The 18,755-nt window shown below is 43.6% G+C and overlaps 1 protein-coding gene across 1 annotated transcript in view; it reads right to left on the bottom strand.

Moving 5' to 3' along the window:
* The window catches only part of LOC123732430 (kelch-like protein 38), a 46,236-nt gene that overhangs the window by 23,014 nt on the left and 4,467 nt on the right, over positions 1 to 18,755 (bottom strand). The window contains exon 2 of the mRNA XM_045711562.1: positions 5,337 to 5,528. Within this exon, the coding sequence (XP_045567518.1) occupies positions 5,337 to 5,527 (191 nt within the window). The 5' untranslated portion in view covers position 5,528. The remainder of the gene's footprint in view (positions 1 to 5,336; positions 5,529 to 18,755) is intronic.

The raw sequence follows: 18,755 nt of genomic DNA, 5'->3' as shown, positions 1-18,755 counted from the left end.
ATGTTAAAGTGGAATTATGTTTATAGAAATGTTTACAAATGAATTAAAAATTAAAAGCTGACATGTCTTCAATCAAAAGGATTTCAACCCCTTTGTTATGGCAAGTAGCCTAAATAAGCTCAAGAGTAAAATGTTGCTTAACAAGTTACATAATAAATTGTATGGAATCACTCTGTCTGCAGTAATAGTATTTAACATGATTGTTGAATGACGAGCTCATCTCTGTACCCCACACATACAATTATCAGGTCGGTTCCTCAATAGAGAAGTACATTTCAACCACAAAGACCAGGGAGGTTTTCCAATGCCTCACAGAGAAGGGCACCTATTGGTAGATGGGTAAAAATAAAAAGCAGACATTGAATATCCCTTTGAACATGATGAAGTTATTAATTACACTTTGGATGGTGTATAAATACACCCAGTCACTACAAAGATACAGGCGTCCTTCCTAACTCAGCTGCCGGAGAGGAAGGAAACCGCTCAGGGATTTCACCATGAGGCCAATGGTGACTTTAAAACAGTTACAGAGTTTAATGGCTATGATAGGAGAAAACAGAGGATGGATCAACAACATTGTATTTACTCCACAATACTAACCTACATGACAGAAGAAAGAAGAAAGCCTGTACAAGACAAAATATTCCAAAACATTAATCCTGTTTGCAAATAAGGCATTAATGTAAATCTGCAAAAACCTTTGCTAAGAAATTAACTTTTTGTCCTGAATACAAAGCGTTATGTTTGAGTCAAATCCAACACAACACATCACTGAGTACCACTCTTCATATTTTCAAGCATGATGGTGGCTGCAACATGTTATGGGTATGCTTGCAATCGTTTAGGACTAGGGAGTTGTTTAGGATAAAAAACAAACGCAGTAGAGCTAAGGACAGACAAAATTTAGAGGAAAACCTGATTCAGTTTGCATTCCAACAGACACTTGTAGACAAATGCACCTTTCAGCAAGACAATAACCTAAAACACAAGGCCAAATAACACTGGAGTTGCCTACCAAGATGACATTGAATGTTCCTGAGTGTCCTAGTTACAGTTGAGTTGAATCAGCTTGAAAATATATGGCAAGACAGGAAAATGGCTGTCTAGCAATGATCAACAACCAACTTGACAAAGATTGAAGACTCTACCCAGAATGACTCACCGCTGTAATCACTGCCAAAGGTGATTCTGACATATATTGACTTAGGATCATGTATACTTATGTAAATTAGATATTAGTGCATTTAAATAAAAAAATATTTGCAAAAATTCTAAAAACATGTTTTCACTTTGCCGTTATGGGGTATTGTGTGTAGATGGGTGAGAAAAAAACATCAATTTATGTCACGACTACTGCTGAGGGCGGATCTTCTCCCTGTTCGGGTGGCGCTCGGCGCTCGTCGTCACCGGCCTACTAGCTGCCATCGATCCCTTTTTCGTTTTTCTGTTAGTCATGTCTTTATGAGTTACACCTGTTTCCCATTAGTAATTCGTTGTATTATTTAAGCCCGCCTCTCCACCTGTTCTGTTACGTGTCGTCACGGTGTATGGTTTTGTGGTACATGTATTTTGGACTTCGGGGTTATTGTTTCGCCCTGTTGTGTTTGGACATATTTCCTCGGTTTTCAGTACTTATTAAATTACATATTGTACCAAACATTTTCCTGCTTCCTGCGCCTGACTCCACACCCACGAAGCCCAAAGTGTTACAATTTAATCCATTTTAAAGTCAGGCTGTAACAACAAAATGTGGAATATGTTAAGGGGTATAAATACTTTCAAAAGGCATGGTAAGTGGTCCGTCTGTAATACCTTGTGAATTAAGTATTACTATAGAGTTCATTCTGAAAGTATTCAGACCCTTTCCCTTTTCCCCCATTTTGTTACATTACAGCCTTATTCTAAAATTGATTAAATTCTAGAAGTTTTTTCTCATCAATCTACACACAATACCCCATAATGACAAAGCGAAAACAGGTTTTTAGAAATGTTTAAAACAAAAAACTGAAATAACTTGTTTACATAAGTATTCAGACCCTTTTGCTATGAGACTCGAAATTGAGCTCATGTGCATCCTGTTTCCTGTTTCCATTGATCATGCTTGAGATGTTTCTACAACTTGATTGGAGTCCACCTGTAGTAAATTCCATTGATTGGACATGATTTGGTAAGGCACACACACAGTCTGGTTTCTACATATAACTCAGTCTGGTTTCTACATATAACTCAGTCTGGTTTCTACATATAACTCAGTCTGGTTTCTACATATAACTCAGTCTGGTTTCTACATATAACTCAGTCTGGTTTCTACATATAACTCAGTCTGGTTTCTACATATAACTCAGTCTGGTTGGTACAAAACAGAGCTACTCCCACCTCTTGCGTCCTATCGGTACAAGCATGCACCTCATGTACATTGTACTGTACCCTCCTACAGTATACCCACTATTCAAAACACCAGCTCTCCTCCCAGCCTGGTGTATTAAGGGTGGGACTCGGTCCTGCTGGTCCTCGAAAATGTGGTTGTCTCTGTATAATGTTGTCTTGTTCTAGGTGAGGTTGTGTTAGGTTCTGTAGTTGTGCTAGGTGAGGTTCTGTAGTTGTGCTAGCTGAGGTTCTGTAGTCGTGCTAGGTGAGGTTCTGTAGTCGTGCTAGGTGAGGTTCTGTAGTTGTGCTAGGTGAGGTTCTGTAGTTGTGCTAGGTGAGGTTCTGTAGTTGTGCTAGGTGAGGTTCTGTAGTTGTGCTAGGTGAGGTTCTGTAGTTGTGCTAGGTGAGGTTCTGTAGTTGTGCTAGGTGAGGTTCTGTAGTCGTGTTGTGCTAGGTGAGGTTCTGTAGTTGTGCTAGGTGAGGTTCTGTAGTCGGGTTGTGTTAGGTGAGCTTCTGTAGTCGGGTTGCGTTAGGTGAGGTTCTGTAGTTGTGCTAGGTGAGGTTCTGTAGTCGTGCTAGGTGAGGTTCTGTAGTTGTGCTAGGTGAGGTTCTGTAGTTGTGCTAGGTGAGGTTCTGTAGTCGTGTTGTGCTAGGTGAGGTTCTGTAGTTGTGCTAGGTGAGGTTCTGTAGTTGTGCTAGGTGAGGTTCTGTAGTTGTGCTAGGTGGGGTTCTGTAGTTGTGCTAGGTGAGGTTCTGTAGTTGTGCTAGGTGAGGTTCTGTAGTCGTGCTAGGTGAGGTTCTGTAGTTGTGCTAGGTGAGGTTCTGTAGTTGTGCTAGGTGAGGTTCTGTAGTCGTGTTGTGCTAGGTGAGGTTCTGTAGTTGTGCTAGGTGAGGTTCTGTAGTCGTGTTGTGCTAGGTGAGGTTCTGTAGTTGTGCTAGGTGAGGTTCTGTAGTCGTGTTGTGCTAGGTGAGGTTCTGTAGTTGTGCTAGGTGAGGTTCTGTAGTCGTGCTAGGTGAGGTTCTGTAGTCGTGCTAGGTGAGGTTCTGTAGTCGGGTTGTGCTAGGTGAGGTTCTGTAGTTGTGCTAGGTGAGGTTCTGTAGTTGTGCTAGGTGAGGTTCTGTAGTTGTGCTAGGTGAGGTTCTGTAGTCGTGTTGTGCTAGGTGAGGTTCTGTAGTTGTGCTAGGTGAGGTTCTGTAGTCGTGCTAGGTGAGGTTCTGTAGTTGTGCTAGGTGAGGTTCTGTAGTCGTGTTGTGCTAGGTGAGGTTCTGTAGTTGTGCTAGGTGAGGTTCTGTAGTCGTGTTGTGCTAGGTGAGGTTCTGTAGTTGTGCTAGGTGAGGTTCTGTAGTTGTGCTAGGTGAGGTTCTGTAGTTGTGCTAGGTGATGTTCTGCAGTTGTGCTAGGTGAGGTTCTGTAGTTGTGCTAGGTGGGGTTCTGTAGTTGTGCTAGGTGAGGTTCTGTAGTCGTGCTAGGTGAGGTTCTGTAGTCGTGCTAGGTGAGGTTCTGTAGTTGTGCTAGGTGAGGTTCTGTAGTTGTGCTAGGTGGGGTTCTGTAGTTGTGCTAGGTGAGGTTCTGTAGTTGTGCTAGGTGGGGTTCTGTAGTTGTGCTAGGTGAGGTTCTGTAGTTGTGCTAGGTGAGGTTCTGTAGTCGTGTTGTGCTAGGTGAGGTTCTGTAGTTGTGCTAGGTGAGGTTCTGTAGTTGTGCTAGGTGAGGTTCTGTAGTTGTGCTAGGTGAGGTTCTGTAGTCGTGCTAGGTGAGGTTCTGTAGTTGTGCTAGGTGAGGTTCTGTAGTTGTGCTAGGTGAGGTTCTGCAGTTGTGCTAGGTGAGGATCTGTAGTTGTGCTAGGTGGGGTTCTGTAGTTGTGCTAGGTGGGGTTCTGTAGTTGTGCTAGGTGGGGTTCTGTAGTTGTGCTAGGTGAGGTTCTGTAGTCGTGTTGTGCTAGGTGAGGTTCTGTAGTTGTGCTAGGTGAGGTTCTGTAGTCGTGTTGTGCTAGGTGAGGTTCTGTAGTTGTGCTAGGTGAGGTTCTGTAGTTGTGCTAGGTGAGGTTCTGTAGTTGTGCTAGGTGAGGTTCTGTAGTTGTGCTAGGTGGGGTTCTGTAGTTGTGCTAGGTGGGGTTCTGTAGTTGTGCTAGGTGAGGTTCTGTAGTTGTGCTAGGTGAGGTTCTGTAGTCGTGTTGTGCTAGGTGAGGTTCTGTAGTTGTGCTAGGTGAGGTTCTGTAGTCGGGTTGTGTTAGGTGAGCTTCTGTAGTCGGGTTGCGTTAGGTGAGGTTCTGTAGTTGTGCTAGGTGAGGTTCTGTAGTTGTGCTAGGTGAGCTTCTGTAGTCGGGTTGCGTTAGGTGAGGTTCTGTAGTCGTGCTAGGTGAGGTTCTGTAGTTGTGCTCGGTGAGGTTCTGTAGTCGTGTTGTGCTCGGTGAGGTTCTGTAGTCGGGTTGTGCTAGGTGAGGTTCTGTAGTTGTGCTAGGTGAGGTTCTGTAGTCGTGTTGTGCTAGGTGAGGTTCTGTAGTTGTGCTAGGTGAGGTTCTGTAGTTGTGCTAGGTGAGGTTCTGTAGTCGTGTTGTGCTCGGTGAGGTTCCGTAGTCGTGTTGTGCTAGGTGAGGTTCTGTAGTTGTGCTAGGTGAGGTTCTGTAGTCGTGTTGTGCTAGGTGAGGTTCTGTAGTTGTGCTAGGTGAGGTTCTGTAGTTGTGCTAGGTGAGGTTCTGTAGTCGTGTTGTGCTAGGTGAGGTTCTGTAGTTGTGCTAGGTGAGGTTCTGTAGTCGTGTTGTGCTCGGTGAGGTTCTGTAGTTGTGCTAGGTGAGGTTCTGTAGTCGTGTTGTGCTAGGTGAGGTTCTGTAGTCGTGTTGTGCTCGGTGAGGTTCTGTAGTCGTGTTGTGCTAGGTGAGGTTCTGTAGTCGTGCTAGGTGAGGTTCTGTAGTTGGGTTGTCCTCTGCTCTCTGTATAATGAATCAATGAGTTTGTACTGTATTGTAGCTTACCTGAAGTACAGGCTGGAGGACACCAGTACGTTTCTATGGCAGGGGATCTCTGTGTTGTCTGAACAGAGCAGCACGTCAGTTAGGATCCTCTCCTGTCTCAGGCTGTTCAGCTGGGACAGCAGGAGGGAAGACAGCTCTGGGTCTCTAAACGGGAACACCTCAAGGGTTTTCAGGGACGCACAGAGAGCCATTCTGTTGGGGGGTGGGGGGAAGGAGAAATGGGGAGGGGAGAGAGTGGCAGAAAAAGAGAGCAGGTGGAAAGTGATTTGAGAAGGAGGGAGAGAGAGAGAGAGAGAGCGGGAGGGAGAGAGAGAATAACTGTATTGAATGGTTTTATGAGCATTTTACCAGAGTTGGTGTCAATTTTTGTTCAATATAAGTCAGATCACACAATGAATAAATATAAATAATGAATAGAAATATTGAGTTCATTCTAAAATGCTGCAGTGTCTTCAGAAAGTATTCTCACCCCTTGACTTATTCCACATTTTGTTGTGTTACAGCCTGAATTCAAAATAGATTAAATTGATGGTTTCTCTCACCCACCTACACACAATACCCCATAATGATAAAGTGAATAAGTTTTTTAGAAAATGTTGGCAAATTTATGGAAAATAAAATACAGAAATATCTTATTTACATAGGTATTCACACCCCCGAGTCAATGCTTTGTAGAATCACCTTTGGCAGCGATTACAGCTATGAGTCTTTTTGAGTCTCTAAGAGTCATTACAGCTTTGAGTCTTTCTGAGTCTCTAAGAGTGATTACAGCTGTGAGTCTTTCTGAGTCTCTAAGAGTCATTACAGCTGTGAGTCTTTTTGAGTCTCTAAGAGTCATTACAGCTGTGAGTCTTTTGAGTCTCTAAGAGTCATTACAGCTATGAGTCTTTCTGGGTCTCTAAGAGCCATTACAGCTGTGAGTCTTTCTGGATGAGTCTCTAAGAGTCATTACAGCTGTGAGTTTTTTGAGTCTCTAAGAGTCATTACAGCTGTGAGTCTTTCTGAGTCTCTAAGAGTCATTAGAGCTGTGAGTCTTTCTGAGTCTCTAAGAACTTTGCACACGTGGATTGTACAATATTGTCACGTTATTATTTTAAAAATTCTTCATGCTCTGTTAGGTTGGTTGTTGATCATTACTAGACAGACATTTTCAAGTGCTGCTATAGATTTTCAAGTCGATTTAAGTCAAAACTGTAACTAGGCCACTCAGGAACATTCAATGTCGTCTTGGTAAGCAACTCCAGTGTATATTTGGCCTTGTGTTTTAGGTTATTGTCCTGCTGAAAGGTGAATATCTCCCAGTGTCTGGTGGAAAGCAGACTGATCCAGGTTTTGTAGGATTTTGCCTGTGCTTAGCTCTATTCCGTTTCTTTTTATCCTAAACAACTCCCTAGTCCTTGTCGATGACAAGCATATCCATAACATGATGCAGCCACCACCATGCTTGAAAATATGAAGAATGGTAATCGATGATGTGTTGTTGGATTTGCCCCAAACACAATGCTTTGTATTCAGGACATAAAGTACATTTTTTGCTATATATTTTGCAATTTAACTTTAGTGCTTTAATACATGTTTTGGAATATTTTTATTCTATACATGCTTCCTTATTTTCAATCTGTCATGTAGGTTAGTATTGTGGAGTAACTACAATGTTTGTCACGTCCTGGCCAGTATAAGGGTTAATTGTTATTGTAGTTTGGTCAGGACGTGGCAGAGGGTATTTGGTTTATGTGGTTCGGGGTGGTGTTTTTTCTAAAAGGGCATTTGATTTAGTATTCCGGGGTTTTGGGCACTGTTCCTTGTTTACGTATTTCTATGTTGATCTAGCTGGTTGTATGTCTATGTTGAGTTAATTGGGGTGGACTTCCAATTGAAGGCAGCTGTGTGGTGTTGCCTTTGATTGGAAGTCCTATATTAGTTGGGTGTGTTTGTCTGTGTATTTGTGGGAGATTGTTTCTTGTTTAGCGTGTATGAGCCTAACAGGACTGTCTAGTAATCGTGAGTTCATTTTTGTTATTTTGTATGTTCATTTTTGAGTTTATTAAATGTTCAAAATGAACTCTCTCAACTCTGCTGCATATTGGTCCTCTTTTTCCGACGATGATTTTCGCCATATCGTCTGACGACGAAGAAATCCCTGACAATGTTGTTGATCCATCCTCTGTTTTCTCCTATCACAGCCATTAAACTCTGTAACTGTTTTAAAGTCACCATTGGCCTCATGGTGAAATCCCTGAGCGGTTTCCTTCCTCTCCGGCAGCTGAGTTAGGAAGGACGCCTGTATCTTTGTAGTGACTGGGAGTATTTATACCCCATCCAAAGTGTAATTAATAACTTCACCATGCTCAAAGGGATATTCAATGTCTGCTTTTTATTTTTACCCATCTACCAATAGGTGCCCTTCTCTGTGAGGTATTGGAAAACCTCCCTGGTCTTTATGGTTGAAATGTACTTCTCTATTGAGGAACCGACCTGATAATTATATGTGTGGGGTACAGAGATGAGGTAGTCATTCAACAATCATATTAAACACTATTATTCCACACAGACTTACATGACTTGTTAAGCAAATTCTTACTCCTGAACTTATTTAGACTTGCTATAACAAAGAGCTTGAATACTTGTTGACTCAAGACATTTCAGCTTTTAATTTATTAATTAGGAACATTTTACAAGTGTAATTGGATGCTCAAAAGGCATATTCAATGTTTGCTTCTTATTTAATTTTTACCCAGACTAAATACATTTGGATGCAAGGCGTTGGGAAACCTCCCTGGTTGTTATGGTTGAATCTGTGTTTTAAATGCACTGCTAGACTGAGGGACCTTACAATTACTGTAATTGTACATTGCATTCAGAAAGTATTCAGACCCTTTGACTTTTTACACATTTTGTTACGTTACAGCCTTATTCTAAAATGGATTAAATTAAAAATGTTCCTCATCAATTTACACACAATACCCCACAATGACAATGTCAAAAACAGACTCAAAAATTGATTTGAACACTTTTTTAGTTACTACATGATTCCATATGTGTTATTTCATAGTTTTGATGTCTTCACTATTATTCTACAATGTAGAAAATAGTAAAAATAAAGAAAAACCCTGGAATTATTAGGTGTCCAAACATTTGACTGGTTCTGTATTATATATATATATATATATTATATTATATTATTATATTATATATATATATATACATACATGTCTTTTATTTCAATATACACTGCTCAAAAAAATAAAGGGAACACATCCTAGATCTGAATGAATGAAATAATCTTATTAAATACTTTTTTCTTTACATAGTTGAATGTGCTGACAACAAAATCACACAAAAATAATCAATGGAAATCCAATTTATCAACCCATGGAGGTCTGGATTTGGAGTCACACTAAAAATTAAAGTGGAAAACCACACTACAGGCTGATCCAACTTTGATGTAATGTCTTTAAAACAAGTCAAAATGAGGCTCAGTAGTGTGTGTGGCCTCCACGTGCCTGTATGACCTCCCCTACAACGCCTGGGCATGCTCCTGATGAGGTGGCGGATGGTCTCCTGAGGGATCTCCTCCCAGACCTGGACTAAAGCATCCGCCAACTCCTGGACAGTCTGTGGTGCAACGTGGCGTTGGTGGATGGAGCGAGACATGATGTCCCAGATGTGCTCAATTGGATTCAGGTCTGGGGAACGGGCGGGCCAGTCCATAGCATCAATGCCTTCCTCTTGCAGGAACTGCTGACACACTCCAGCCACATGAGGTCTAGCATTGTCTTGCATTAGGAGGAACCCAGGGCCAACCGCACCAGCATATGGTCTCACAAGGGGTCTGAGGATCTCATCTCGGTACCTAATGGCAGTCAGGCTACCTCTGGCGAGCACATGGAGGGCTGTGCGGCCCCCAAAGAAATGCCACCCCACATCATGACTGACCCACCGCCAAACCGGTCATGCTGGAGGATGTTGCAGGCAGCAGAACGTTCTCCACGGCGTCTCCAGACTCTGTCACGTCTGTCACATGTGCTCAGTGTGAACCTGCTTTCATCTGTGAAGAGCTCAGGGTGCCAGTGGCGAATTTGCCAATCTTGGTGTTCTCTGGCAAATGCCAAACGTCCTGCACGGTGTTGGGCTGTAAGCACAACCCCCACCTGTGGATGTCGGGCCCTCATACCACCCTCATGGAGTCTGTTTCTGACCGTTTGAGCAGACACATGCACATTTGTGGCCTGCTGGAGGTCATTTTGCAGGGCTCTGGCAGTGCTCCTCCTGCTCCTCCTTGCACAAAGGCGGAGGTAGCGGTCCTGCTGCTGGGTTGTTGCCCTCCTCACGGCCTCCTCCACGTCTCCTGATGTACTGGCCTGTCTCCTGGTAGCGCCTCCATGCTCTGGACACTACGCTGACAGACACAGCAAACCTTCTTGCCACAGCTCGCATTGATGTGCCATCCTGGATGAGCTGCACTACCTGAGCCACTTGTGTGGGTTGTAGACTCCGTCTCATGCTACCACTAGAGTGAAAGCACCGCCAGCATTCAAAAGTGACCAAAACATCAGCCAGGAAGCATAGGAACTGAGAAGTGGTCTGCGGTCACCACCTGCAGAACCACTCCTTTATTGGGGGTGTCTTGCTAATTGCCTATAATTTCCACCTGTTGTCTATTCCATTTGCACAACAGCATGTGAAATTTATTGTCAATCAGTGTTGCTTCCTAAGTGGACAGTTTGATATCACAGAAGTGTGATTGACTTGGAGTTACATTGTGTTGTTTAAGTGTTATTTTTTTGAGCAGTATATTTTCCTTCATTACTTTCTAACCCTTCCATCCCTCCCCTAATTGGAGTAAACTAGTGAACAACAACACTTAGGCTCCTACTTCCATCTTATACTATACACATTTTATGGATGCAGTCTATTTTACAATAGTGCTATTGTGTTTGTTTTGACTCCTGTCCTTCCTCAACCTCTCCCATCTATTACTGATGTCCTTCCTCTACCCTCAACCATCTATTACTGATGTCCTTCCTCTACCCTCAACCATCTATTACTGATGTCCTTCCTCTACCCTCAACCATCTATTACTGATGTCCTTCCTCTACCCTCAACCATCTATTACTGATGTCCTTCCTCTACCCTCAACCATCTATTACTGATGTCCTTCCTCTACCCTCAACCATCTATTACTGATGTCCTTCCTCTACCCTCAACCATCTATTACTGATGTCCTTCCTCTACCCTCAACCATCTATTACTGATGTCCTTCCTCTACCCTCAACCATCTATTACTGATGTCCTTCCTCTACCCTCTACCCTCAACCATCTATTACTGATGTCCTTCCTCTACCCTCAACCATCTATTACTGATGTCCTTCCTCTACCCTCTACCCTCAACCATCTATTACTGATGTCCTTCCTCTACCCTCAACCATCTATTACTGATGTCCTTCCTCTACCCTCAACCATCTATTACTGATGTCCTTCCTCTACCCTCAACCTCTCCCAAAGATGTATGATGAGGCTCTCCTGTTTGATTTCTATTTGCCATTTTCTTTCAAGCTCTTTCACCAAAGTTCCTAACCTATATACGTTTTACGGACACAGTATGTTTTACATTAGTTTTCTTGTTGTTATTAGTCCCAACCTTCAGCTCCATTCAACCCCTCCCATCTATCTCTTAACACAATCCATATTGGATTTCCATTTGCCATATATTTTCAACTGTGCTGTGATACTTCACGAAGTTCTGAACCTTTCTATTCTCATAGCTTCTACAGATTGTAAATTAAAGATAAACATTTTTGCTAAACATATTATTATATTATTGATTGACTGACTATGACTTTTCAAATCACCCAGTAGTGCTATCTGCAGAGTTAGTTCCAGGTAAATACTACAATTCTGAAGACATTCCCGGACCTGTGACCAAAAAACAAGCTACATAAGGGCAGTACCAAAACAAATGATCTAATGATTCTGTCTCTTCGCAGCAGAATCTGCAGAGTTGGAATGGTTATATTCCCCATATAAATAACATTCTATTGGTTGCAAGAAATTTTGTATAATAATTTAAATTGAAAGATTCTAAGATTAAAATCTATCGTTGTTTTGCGTATCAGTTCATAAACCATGTGCCTTGGAATCGATACTTGAAAAATCTCTTCCCAACTAATTTGGAATCTACAGTTGAAGTCGGAAGTTTACATACACCTTAGCCAAATACATTTAAACTCAGTTTTTCACAATTCCTGACATTTAATCCTAGTAAAAATTCCCTGTTTCAGGTCAGTTATGATCAACACTTTATTTTAAGAATGTGAAATGTCAGAATAATAGTAGAGAGAATGATTTATTTCAGCTTTTATTTCTTTCATCACATTCTCAGTGGGTCAGAAGTTTACATACACTCAATTAGTATTTGGTAGCATTGCCTTGAAATTGTTGAACTTGGGTCAAACGTTTCGGGTAGCCTTCCACAAGCTTCCCACAATAAGTTGGGTGAATTTTGGCCCATTCCTCCTGACAGAGCTGGTGTAACTGAGTCAGGATTGTAGGCCTCCTTGCTCGCACACGCTTTTTCAGTTCTGCCCAAAAATCTTCTATTGGATTGAGGTCAGGGCTTTCTGATGGCCACTCCAATACCTTGACCCTGTTGTCCTTAAGCCATTTTGACACAACTTTAGAAATATGCTTGGGGTCAATGTCCATTTGGAAGACCAAGCTTTAACTTCCTGACTGACGTCTTGAGATGTTGCTTCAATATATCCACGTCATTTTCCTGCCTCATGAGGCCATCTATTTTGTGAAGTGCACCAGTCCCTCCTGCAGCAAAGCACCGCCACAACATGATGCTGCCACCCCCGTGCTTCACGGTTGGGATGGTGTTCTTCGGCTTGCAAGCATCCCCCTTTTTCCTCTAAACATAACGATGGTCATTATGGCCAAACAGTTCTATTTTGTTTCATCAGCCCAGAGGACATTTCTCCAAAAAGTACGATCTTTGTCCCCATGTGCAGTTGCAAACCATAGTCTGGCTTTTCTATGGCGGTTTTGGAGCAGTAGCTTCTTCCTTGCTGAGCGGGCTTTCAGGTTATGTCGATATAGGACTCGTTTTACTGTGGATATATATACTTTTGTACCTGTTTCCTCCAGGATCTTCACAAGGTCCTTTGCTGTTGTTCTGGGATTGATTTGCACTTTTCGTACCAAAGTACGTTCATCTCTAGGAGACAGAACGCGTCTCCTTCCTGAGCGGTATGACGGCTGCGTGGTCCCATGGTGTTTATACTTGCGCACTATTGTTTGTACAGATAAACGTGGTACCTTCAGGCATTTGGAAATTGCTCCTAAGGATGAACCAGACTTGTGGAGGTCTACAATTTTTTTTCTGAGGTCTTGGCTCATTTCTTTTGATTTTCCCATGATGTCAAGCAAAAGGCACTGAGTTTGAAGGTAGGCCTTGAAATACATCCACAGGTACACCTCCAATTGACTCAAATGATGTCAATTAGCCTATCAGAAGCTTCTAAAGCCATGGCATCATTTTCTGGAATTTTCCAAGCTGTTTAAAGGCACAGCCAACTTAGTGTATGTAAACTTCTGACACACTGGAATTGTGATACAGTGAATTATAAGTGAAATAATCTGTCTGTAAATAATTGTTGGAAACATGACTTGTGTCATGCACAAAGTAGATGTCCTAACCGACTTGCCAAAACTATAGTTTGTTAACATGAAATGTGTGGAGTGGTTGAAAAACGAGTTTTAATGACTCCAACCTAAGTGTAAGTAAACCTTCGGACTTCAACTCTATATGGCATGTTTGTCCATTTTTTGGTCCTTAAGTGAACTGGTTTATTGATCACAGTTTTCTTTAATAATAATAATTTGATGGTCTTTATTGCCGACAGACAAGTTCTTTCCATTTGCCTCTTCCATTTTTGTGGTGATGCTACAATTATGGGTGTGAATACGTTTTGCAGGGACTGTATATCCATTTTTTGCTTTTTATGAATGACAGACATGTATTTGTTTCATTTCAGATATTGTCACGTCCTGACCAGTATAAGGGGTTATTTGTTATTGTAGTTTGGTCAGGACGTGGCAGAGGGTATTTTGTTTATGTGGTTCGGGGTGGTGATTTATATAGTAGGGTGTTTGATTTATTATTTCCGGGTTTTGGTCTATGTTCTATGTTTTGTATTTCTATGTTCTTTCTGGTTTGTGGTATTTCTATGTGTAGGTTAATGGGGGGGTTGGACTCTCAATTGGAGGCAGGTGCTTTCTCGTTGCCTCTGATTGAGAGTCCTATATATGGGTAATTGTTTGGTGTAGTGATGTCGGATGATTGTTTCTTGTTTTGCCTGTGTGAGCATGACAAGACTGTTTTGTTGTTCGTGCGGTTTTTGTTATTTTGGTGTTCTCTTTATTTAAAATAAATAACAAGATGAGCATCCACATTCCTGCTGCGTTTTGGTCCTCTATTCCCGACGACAACCGTTACAGATATTAAGAAAATTCATACTGTATATCTGCCTCACTTCCAGAGATATCAGTAGTACTGCTTGGTTTTACAGTCAAATGTAACAAATAACTTTACTAAGAACTTTACAAATGATACATTTGTGACATCACTGTAAAAAAAAATTATATAATTAAATACAGTAATATTATATTTTGGGAAATTTAAGTCATTTATCAGATTCTCTAATTCAGAACGATTTACAGTAAGTGCATTCGTTATAAAATAGCTAGGTGAGACAGCCACATATCCCAATCTAATAATACAGTGCACGGACATTCCATTCCAGCTAAACAATGGCTATACTGAATAGCGTATTGCAAAAAAAACAACACATTTTCATGATCTGAGAACTCATCTGAGAACAGTAATATTTTACTCACACATAAAGGAATAATTTCTGTGTTTTGGCAAAATCCTTACAAAAAAAACGACATGACCAATTTTATATGTAGTTAATATCAGGTGGAATTGAACTCTAAATCACCCGCTTTCCTTCCTAATATATATATAAAGACTAATTTTAAGTCTTATTATATATTTAAAGTATTTTCTTGGATTCGACACTTGACCTGACACTGACCTTTCCCTGAGGACTGAGAGTGGCTGTGTACCAAATGCCATATATCAGGGTTGCTATAATTCTAAGAGTTGGCCTAATTTCAGTTGGTGTGACAAAACAAACAATGTGTAATCATTGTATCATCTAAACCAATGTGAAATGAAATATATTTTCAATTACCAAAAATATAGTATTTTCATCTGTTTGAAGCTTGAGTACAAAACCTAAATTAAAAGATGCAAAAATTAAACTTAAGAACGGGAAGCATAGAAATAGAGTACATAGAACAGATCTAACGCTTCTTAGACTGGCTATCAATGAGAATGATAGATCTATAACACATAGAACAGATCTACCACTTCTTAGACTGGCTTTCAATGAGAACGACAGATCTATAACTCACATTTCTATGTGAATTTGGTCAGTTAGCCCTAAAAGTTTGGGATGTTCCTGCATGTGGACATTCCTGCATCTGCAAGAACCCCTCTTTATACTTCTATTGGTCTATTTCTAAGCTAGGACTCCGGTTCGGAGGTGGGAGACAGAGGCACTCCAGTACAGTAGATGGCAGTAATGCACCTTAACATTGGATGCCAACCGCCAATAAACTCCACAGAAGATGAGGCGTGGGTGACAACAGTGGCTAGCTATAGCTGGTACACACTATTGAAAAAGTTACTGCAGCTTTACCACTGACCAGGGTCCTTTACCTCTGACCAGGGTCCTTTCCTCTGACCAGGGTCCTTTACCACTGACCAGGGTCCTTTCCTCTGACCAGGGTCCTTTACCTCTGACCAGGGTCCTTTACCTCTGACCAGGGTCCTTTCCTCTGACCAGGGTCCTTTCCTCTGACCAGGGTCCTTTACCACTGACCAGGGTCCTTTACCACTGACCAGGGTCCTTTCCTCTGACCAGGGTCCTTTACCTCTGACCAGGGTCCTTTCCTCTGACCAGGGTCCTTTCCTCTGACCAGGGTCCTTTACCACTGACCAGGGTCCTTTACCTCTGACCAGGGTCCTTTCCTCTGACCAGGGTCCTTTCCTCTGACCAGGGTCCTTTACCACTGACCAGGGTCCTTTACCTCTGACCAGGGTCCTTTACCACTGACCAGGGTCCTTTCCTCTGACCAGGGTCCTTTACCTCTGACCAGGGTCCTTTCCTCTGACCAGGGTCCTTTCCTCTGACCAGGGTCCTTTCCTCTGACCAGGGTCCTTTCCTCTGACCAGGGTCCTTTACCTCTGACCAGGGTCCTTACTCATATACTACTCTCCATGTTGCTGCTGACTCCCTGCTAGGACCCACCCTGAGTCCAGGGCTGAGGCCTGGGACCCTGCTAGGACCCAGCCTGAGTCCAGGGCTGAGGCCGGGGACCCTGCTAGGACCCACCCTGAGTCCAGGGCTGAGGCCGGGGACCCTGCTAGGACCCACCCTGAGTCCAGGGCTGAGGCCGGGGACCCTGCTAGGACCCACCCTGAGTCCAGGGCTGAGGCCTGGGACCCTGCTAGGACCCACCCTGAGTCCAGGGCTGAGGCCGGGGACCCTGCTAGGACCCACCCTGAGTCCAGGGCTGAGGCCGGGGACCCTGCTAGGACCCACCCTGAGTCCAGGGCTGAGGCCGGGGACCCTGCTAGGACCCACCCTGAGTCCAGGGCTGAGGCCGGGGACCCTGCTAGGACCCACCCTGAGTCCAGGGCTGAGGCCGGGAAGGCAGGCAGATTTCTATTTCCATTCCGCCTCCTAAATCATCCAAATGGATCCATGTAGCAATAGGCCACATCTCCACATCACTGGCTAACTTTATCAGAGCTGTCACATGAAACAGCTGTTTTTCTCTCCCTCCCCACTCCTCTCCCTCCCTCCCCCACTCCTCTCTCTCCCTCCCCCACTCCTCTCTCTCCCTCCCCCACTCCTCTCTCTCTCTCCCCCACTCCTCTCTCTCTCTCCCTCCACCACTCCTCTCTCCCTCCCCACTCCTCTCTCCCTCCCCCTCCTCTCTCTCTCCCCACTCCTCTCTCTCTCTTCTCCCCCACTCCTCTCTCTTTCTCCACCACTCCTCTCTCTCCCCCACTCCTCTCTCCCTCCCCACTCCTCTCTCCCTCCCCACTCCTCTCTCTCTCTCCCCACTCCTCTCTCCCCCACTCCTCTCTCTCTCTCCCCCACTCCTCTCTCTCTCTCCCTCCCCACTCCTCTCTCCCTCCCCCACTCCTCTCTCCCCCACTCCTCTCTCTCCCTCCCCACTCCTCTCTCTCTCTCCCCCACTCCTCTCTCTCCCTCCCCACTCCTCTCTCTCCCTCCCCACTCCTCTCTCCCTCCCCCACTCCTCTCTCTCTCTCCCTCCCCCACTCCTCTCTCTCTCTCCCTCCCCTCTCTCTCTCTCCCCACTCCTCTCTCTCTCTCCCCACTCCTCTCTCTCTCTCCCCACTCCTCTCCCCCACTCCCTCCCTCCCCCACTCCTCTCTCTCTCTCTCTCACTCCTCTCTCTCTCTCCCCACTCCTCTCTCTCTCCTCTCTCTCTCCCCACTCCTCTCCCTCTCTCCCCACTCCTGTCTCTCTCTCCCTCACTCTCTCTCTCCCCACTCCTCTCCCTCTCTCCCCACTCCTCTCTCTCTCTCCCTCACTCTCTCTCCCCACTCCTCTCCCTCTCTCCCCACTCCTCTCTCTCTCTCTCTCCCCCACTCCTCTCTCTCCCTTCCCCACTCCTCTCTCCCTCCCCCACTCCTCTCTCTAACTCCCCACCTCTCTCTGTGTCCCCCACTACCTCCCTCGGGGTTTTGCCCTTGACGATGGTCTATCTGTGGTGTGTAGACGAGAGCGTTTCATAGGGCTAGTATCAGCACTACGTCAGCTAATCACCAGAGACAGCTACTCATGTCATTTATTCCCGGATCGCTGGGCCACCTTGTCTGGTATATTCGGAAACTCTAATTATTATTATGTATTACTAAGTACTGCCGTGGCTCACGAGGAGTGACGCCTTTCACGACACGGTATTCCCCAGACTTTGTGAAGCCTAAATTGGATTGTAACATAAATACCTTTGTTGATATTGGAAGTTTAGGGGCTTGTACCGTAGCTACGTAAATAGTATTTACTATGGAAAGTTGGATGACATATTTGTGTATTTATAAATAAATTTAAAAAATCCCAATGAACGGCAGATACTAGGCGTTAGTAAAGTATTTGTGAAATCAACGGAAATACCCTCTATAGATCTATAGATGAACGATAGGAGAATCAACAGAAATACCCTCTATAGATCTACATTAGACACAGGGATGACCCTGACCCCCAATAAATTAGGGTTAGTTGTCATAAATAAGGAGCATGAGAGAAGTGATGCACGGCACGACCAGGCTATCTTTCACCCAACTAATCTGTTAAATTAGCTTCATCAAATGTCCCGACAAAAACAGACTTATAACTATAGCCAGCTGTATACACTACCGTTCAAAAGTTTGGGGTCACTTAGAAAATGTCCTTGTTTTTGAAAATAGTACCCGCAAAACACCAGTCTCAACGTCAACAGTGAAGAGGCGACTCCGGGATGCCGGCCTTCTATGCAGAGTTCCTCTGTCCAGTGTCTGTGTTCTTTTGCCCATTTTAATATTTTATTTTTATTGGCCAGTCTGAGATATGGCTTTTTCTTTGCAACTCTGCCTAGAAGGTCAGCATCCCGGAGTCGCCTCTTCACTGTTGACGTTGAGACTGGTGTTTTGCGGGTACTATTTAATGAAGCTGCCAGTTGAGGACTTGTGAGGTGTCTGTTTCTCAAACTAGACACTCTAATGTACTGGTCCTCTTGCTCAGTTGTGCACCGGGGCCTCCCACTACTCTTTCTATTCTGGTTAGGGCCAGTTTGTGCTGTTCTGTGAAGGGAGTAGTACACAGCGTTGTACGAGATCTTCAGTTTCTTGGCAATTTCTCACATGGAATAGCCTTAATTTCTCAGAACAAGAATAGACTGACTAGCTTCAGAAAAGTTATTTTGTTTCTGGCCATTTTGAGCCTGTAATCAAATCCACAAATGCTGATGCTCCAGATACTCAACTAGTCTAAAGAAGGCCAGTTTTATTGCTTCTTTAATCAGAACAACAGTTTTCAGCTGTGCAAACATAATTGCAAAAGGGGTTTCTAATGATCAATTAGCCTTTTAAAATGATAAACTTGGATTAGCTAACACAACGTGCCATTGGAACACAGGAGTGATGGTTGCTGATAATGGGCCTCTGTACGCCTATGTAGATATTCCATTAAAAATCAGCCATTTCCAGCTACAATAGTCATTTACAACATTAACAATGTCTACACTGCATTTCTGATCAATTTGATGTTATTTTAA

The sequence above is a fragment of the Salmo salar genome, unplaced genomic scaffold (genome assembly GCF_905237065.1).
Source record: "Salmo salar unplaced genomic scaffold, Ssal_v3.1, whole genome shotgun sequence".
Lineage (NCBI taxonomy): Eukaryota > Metazoa > Chordata > Actinopteri > Salmoniformes > Salmonidae > Salmo > Salmo salar.
The sequence above is the reverse complement of the archived record's forward strand: the minus strand, read 5'-3'. Positions and strand labels throughout refer to the sequence as shown.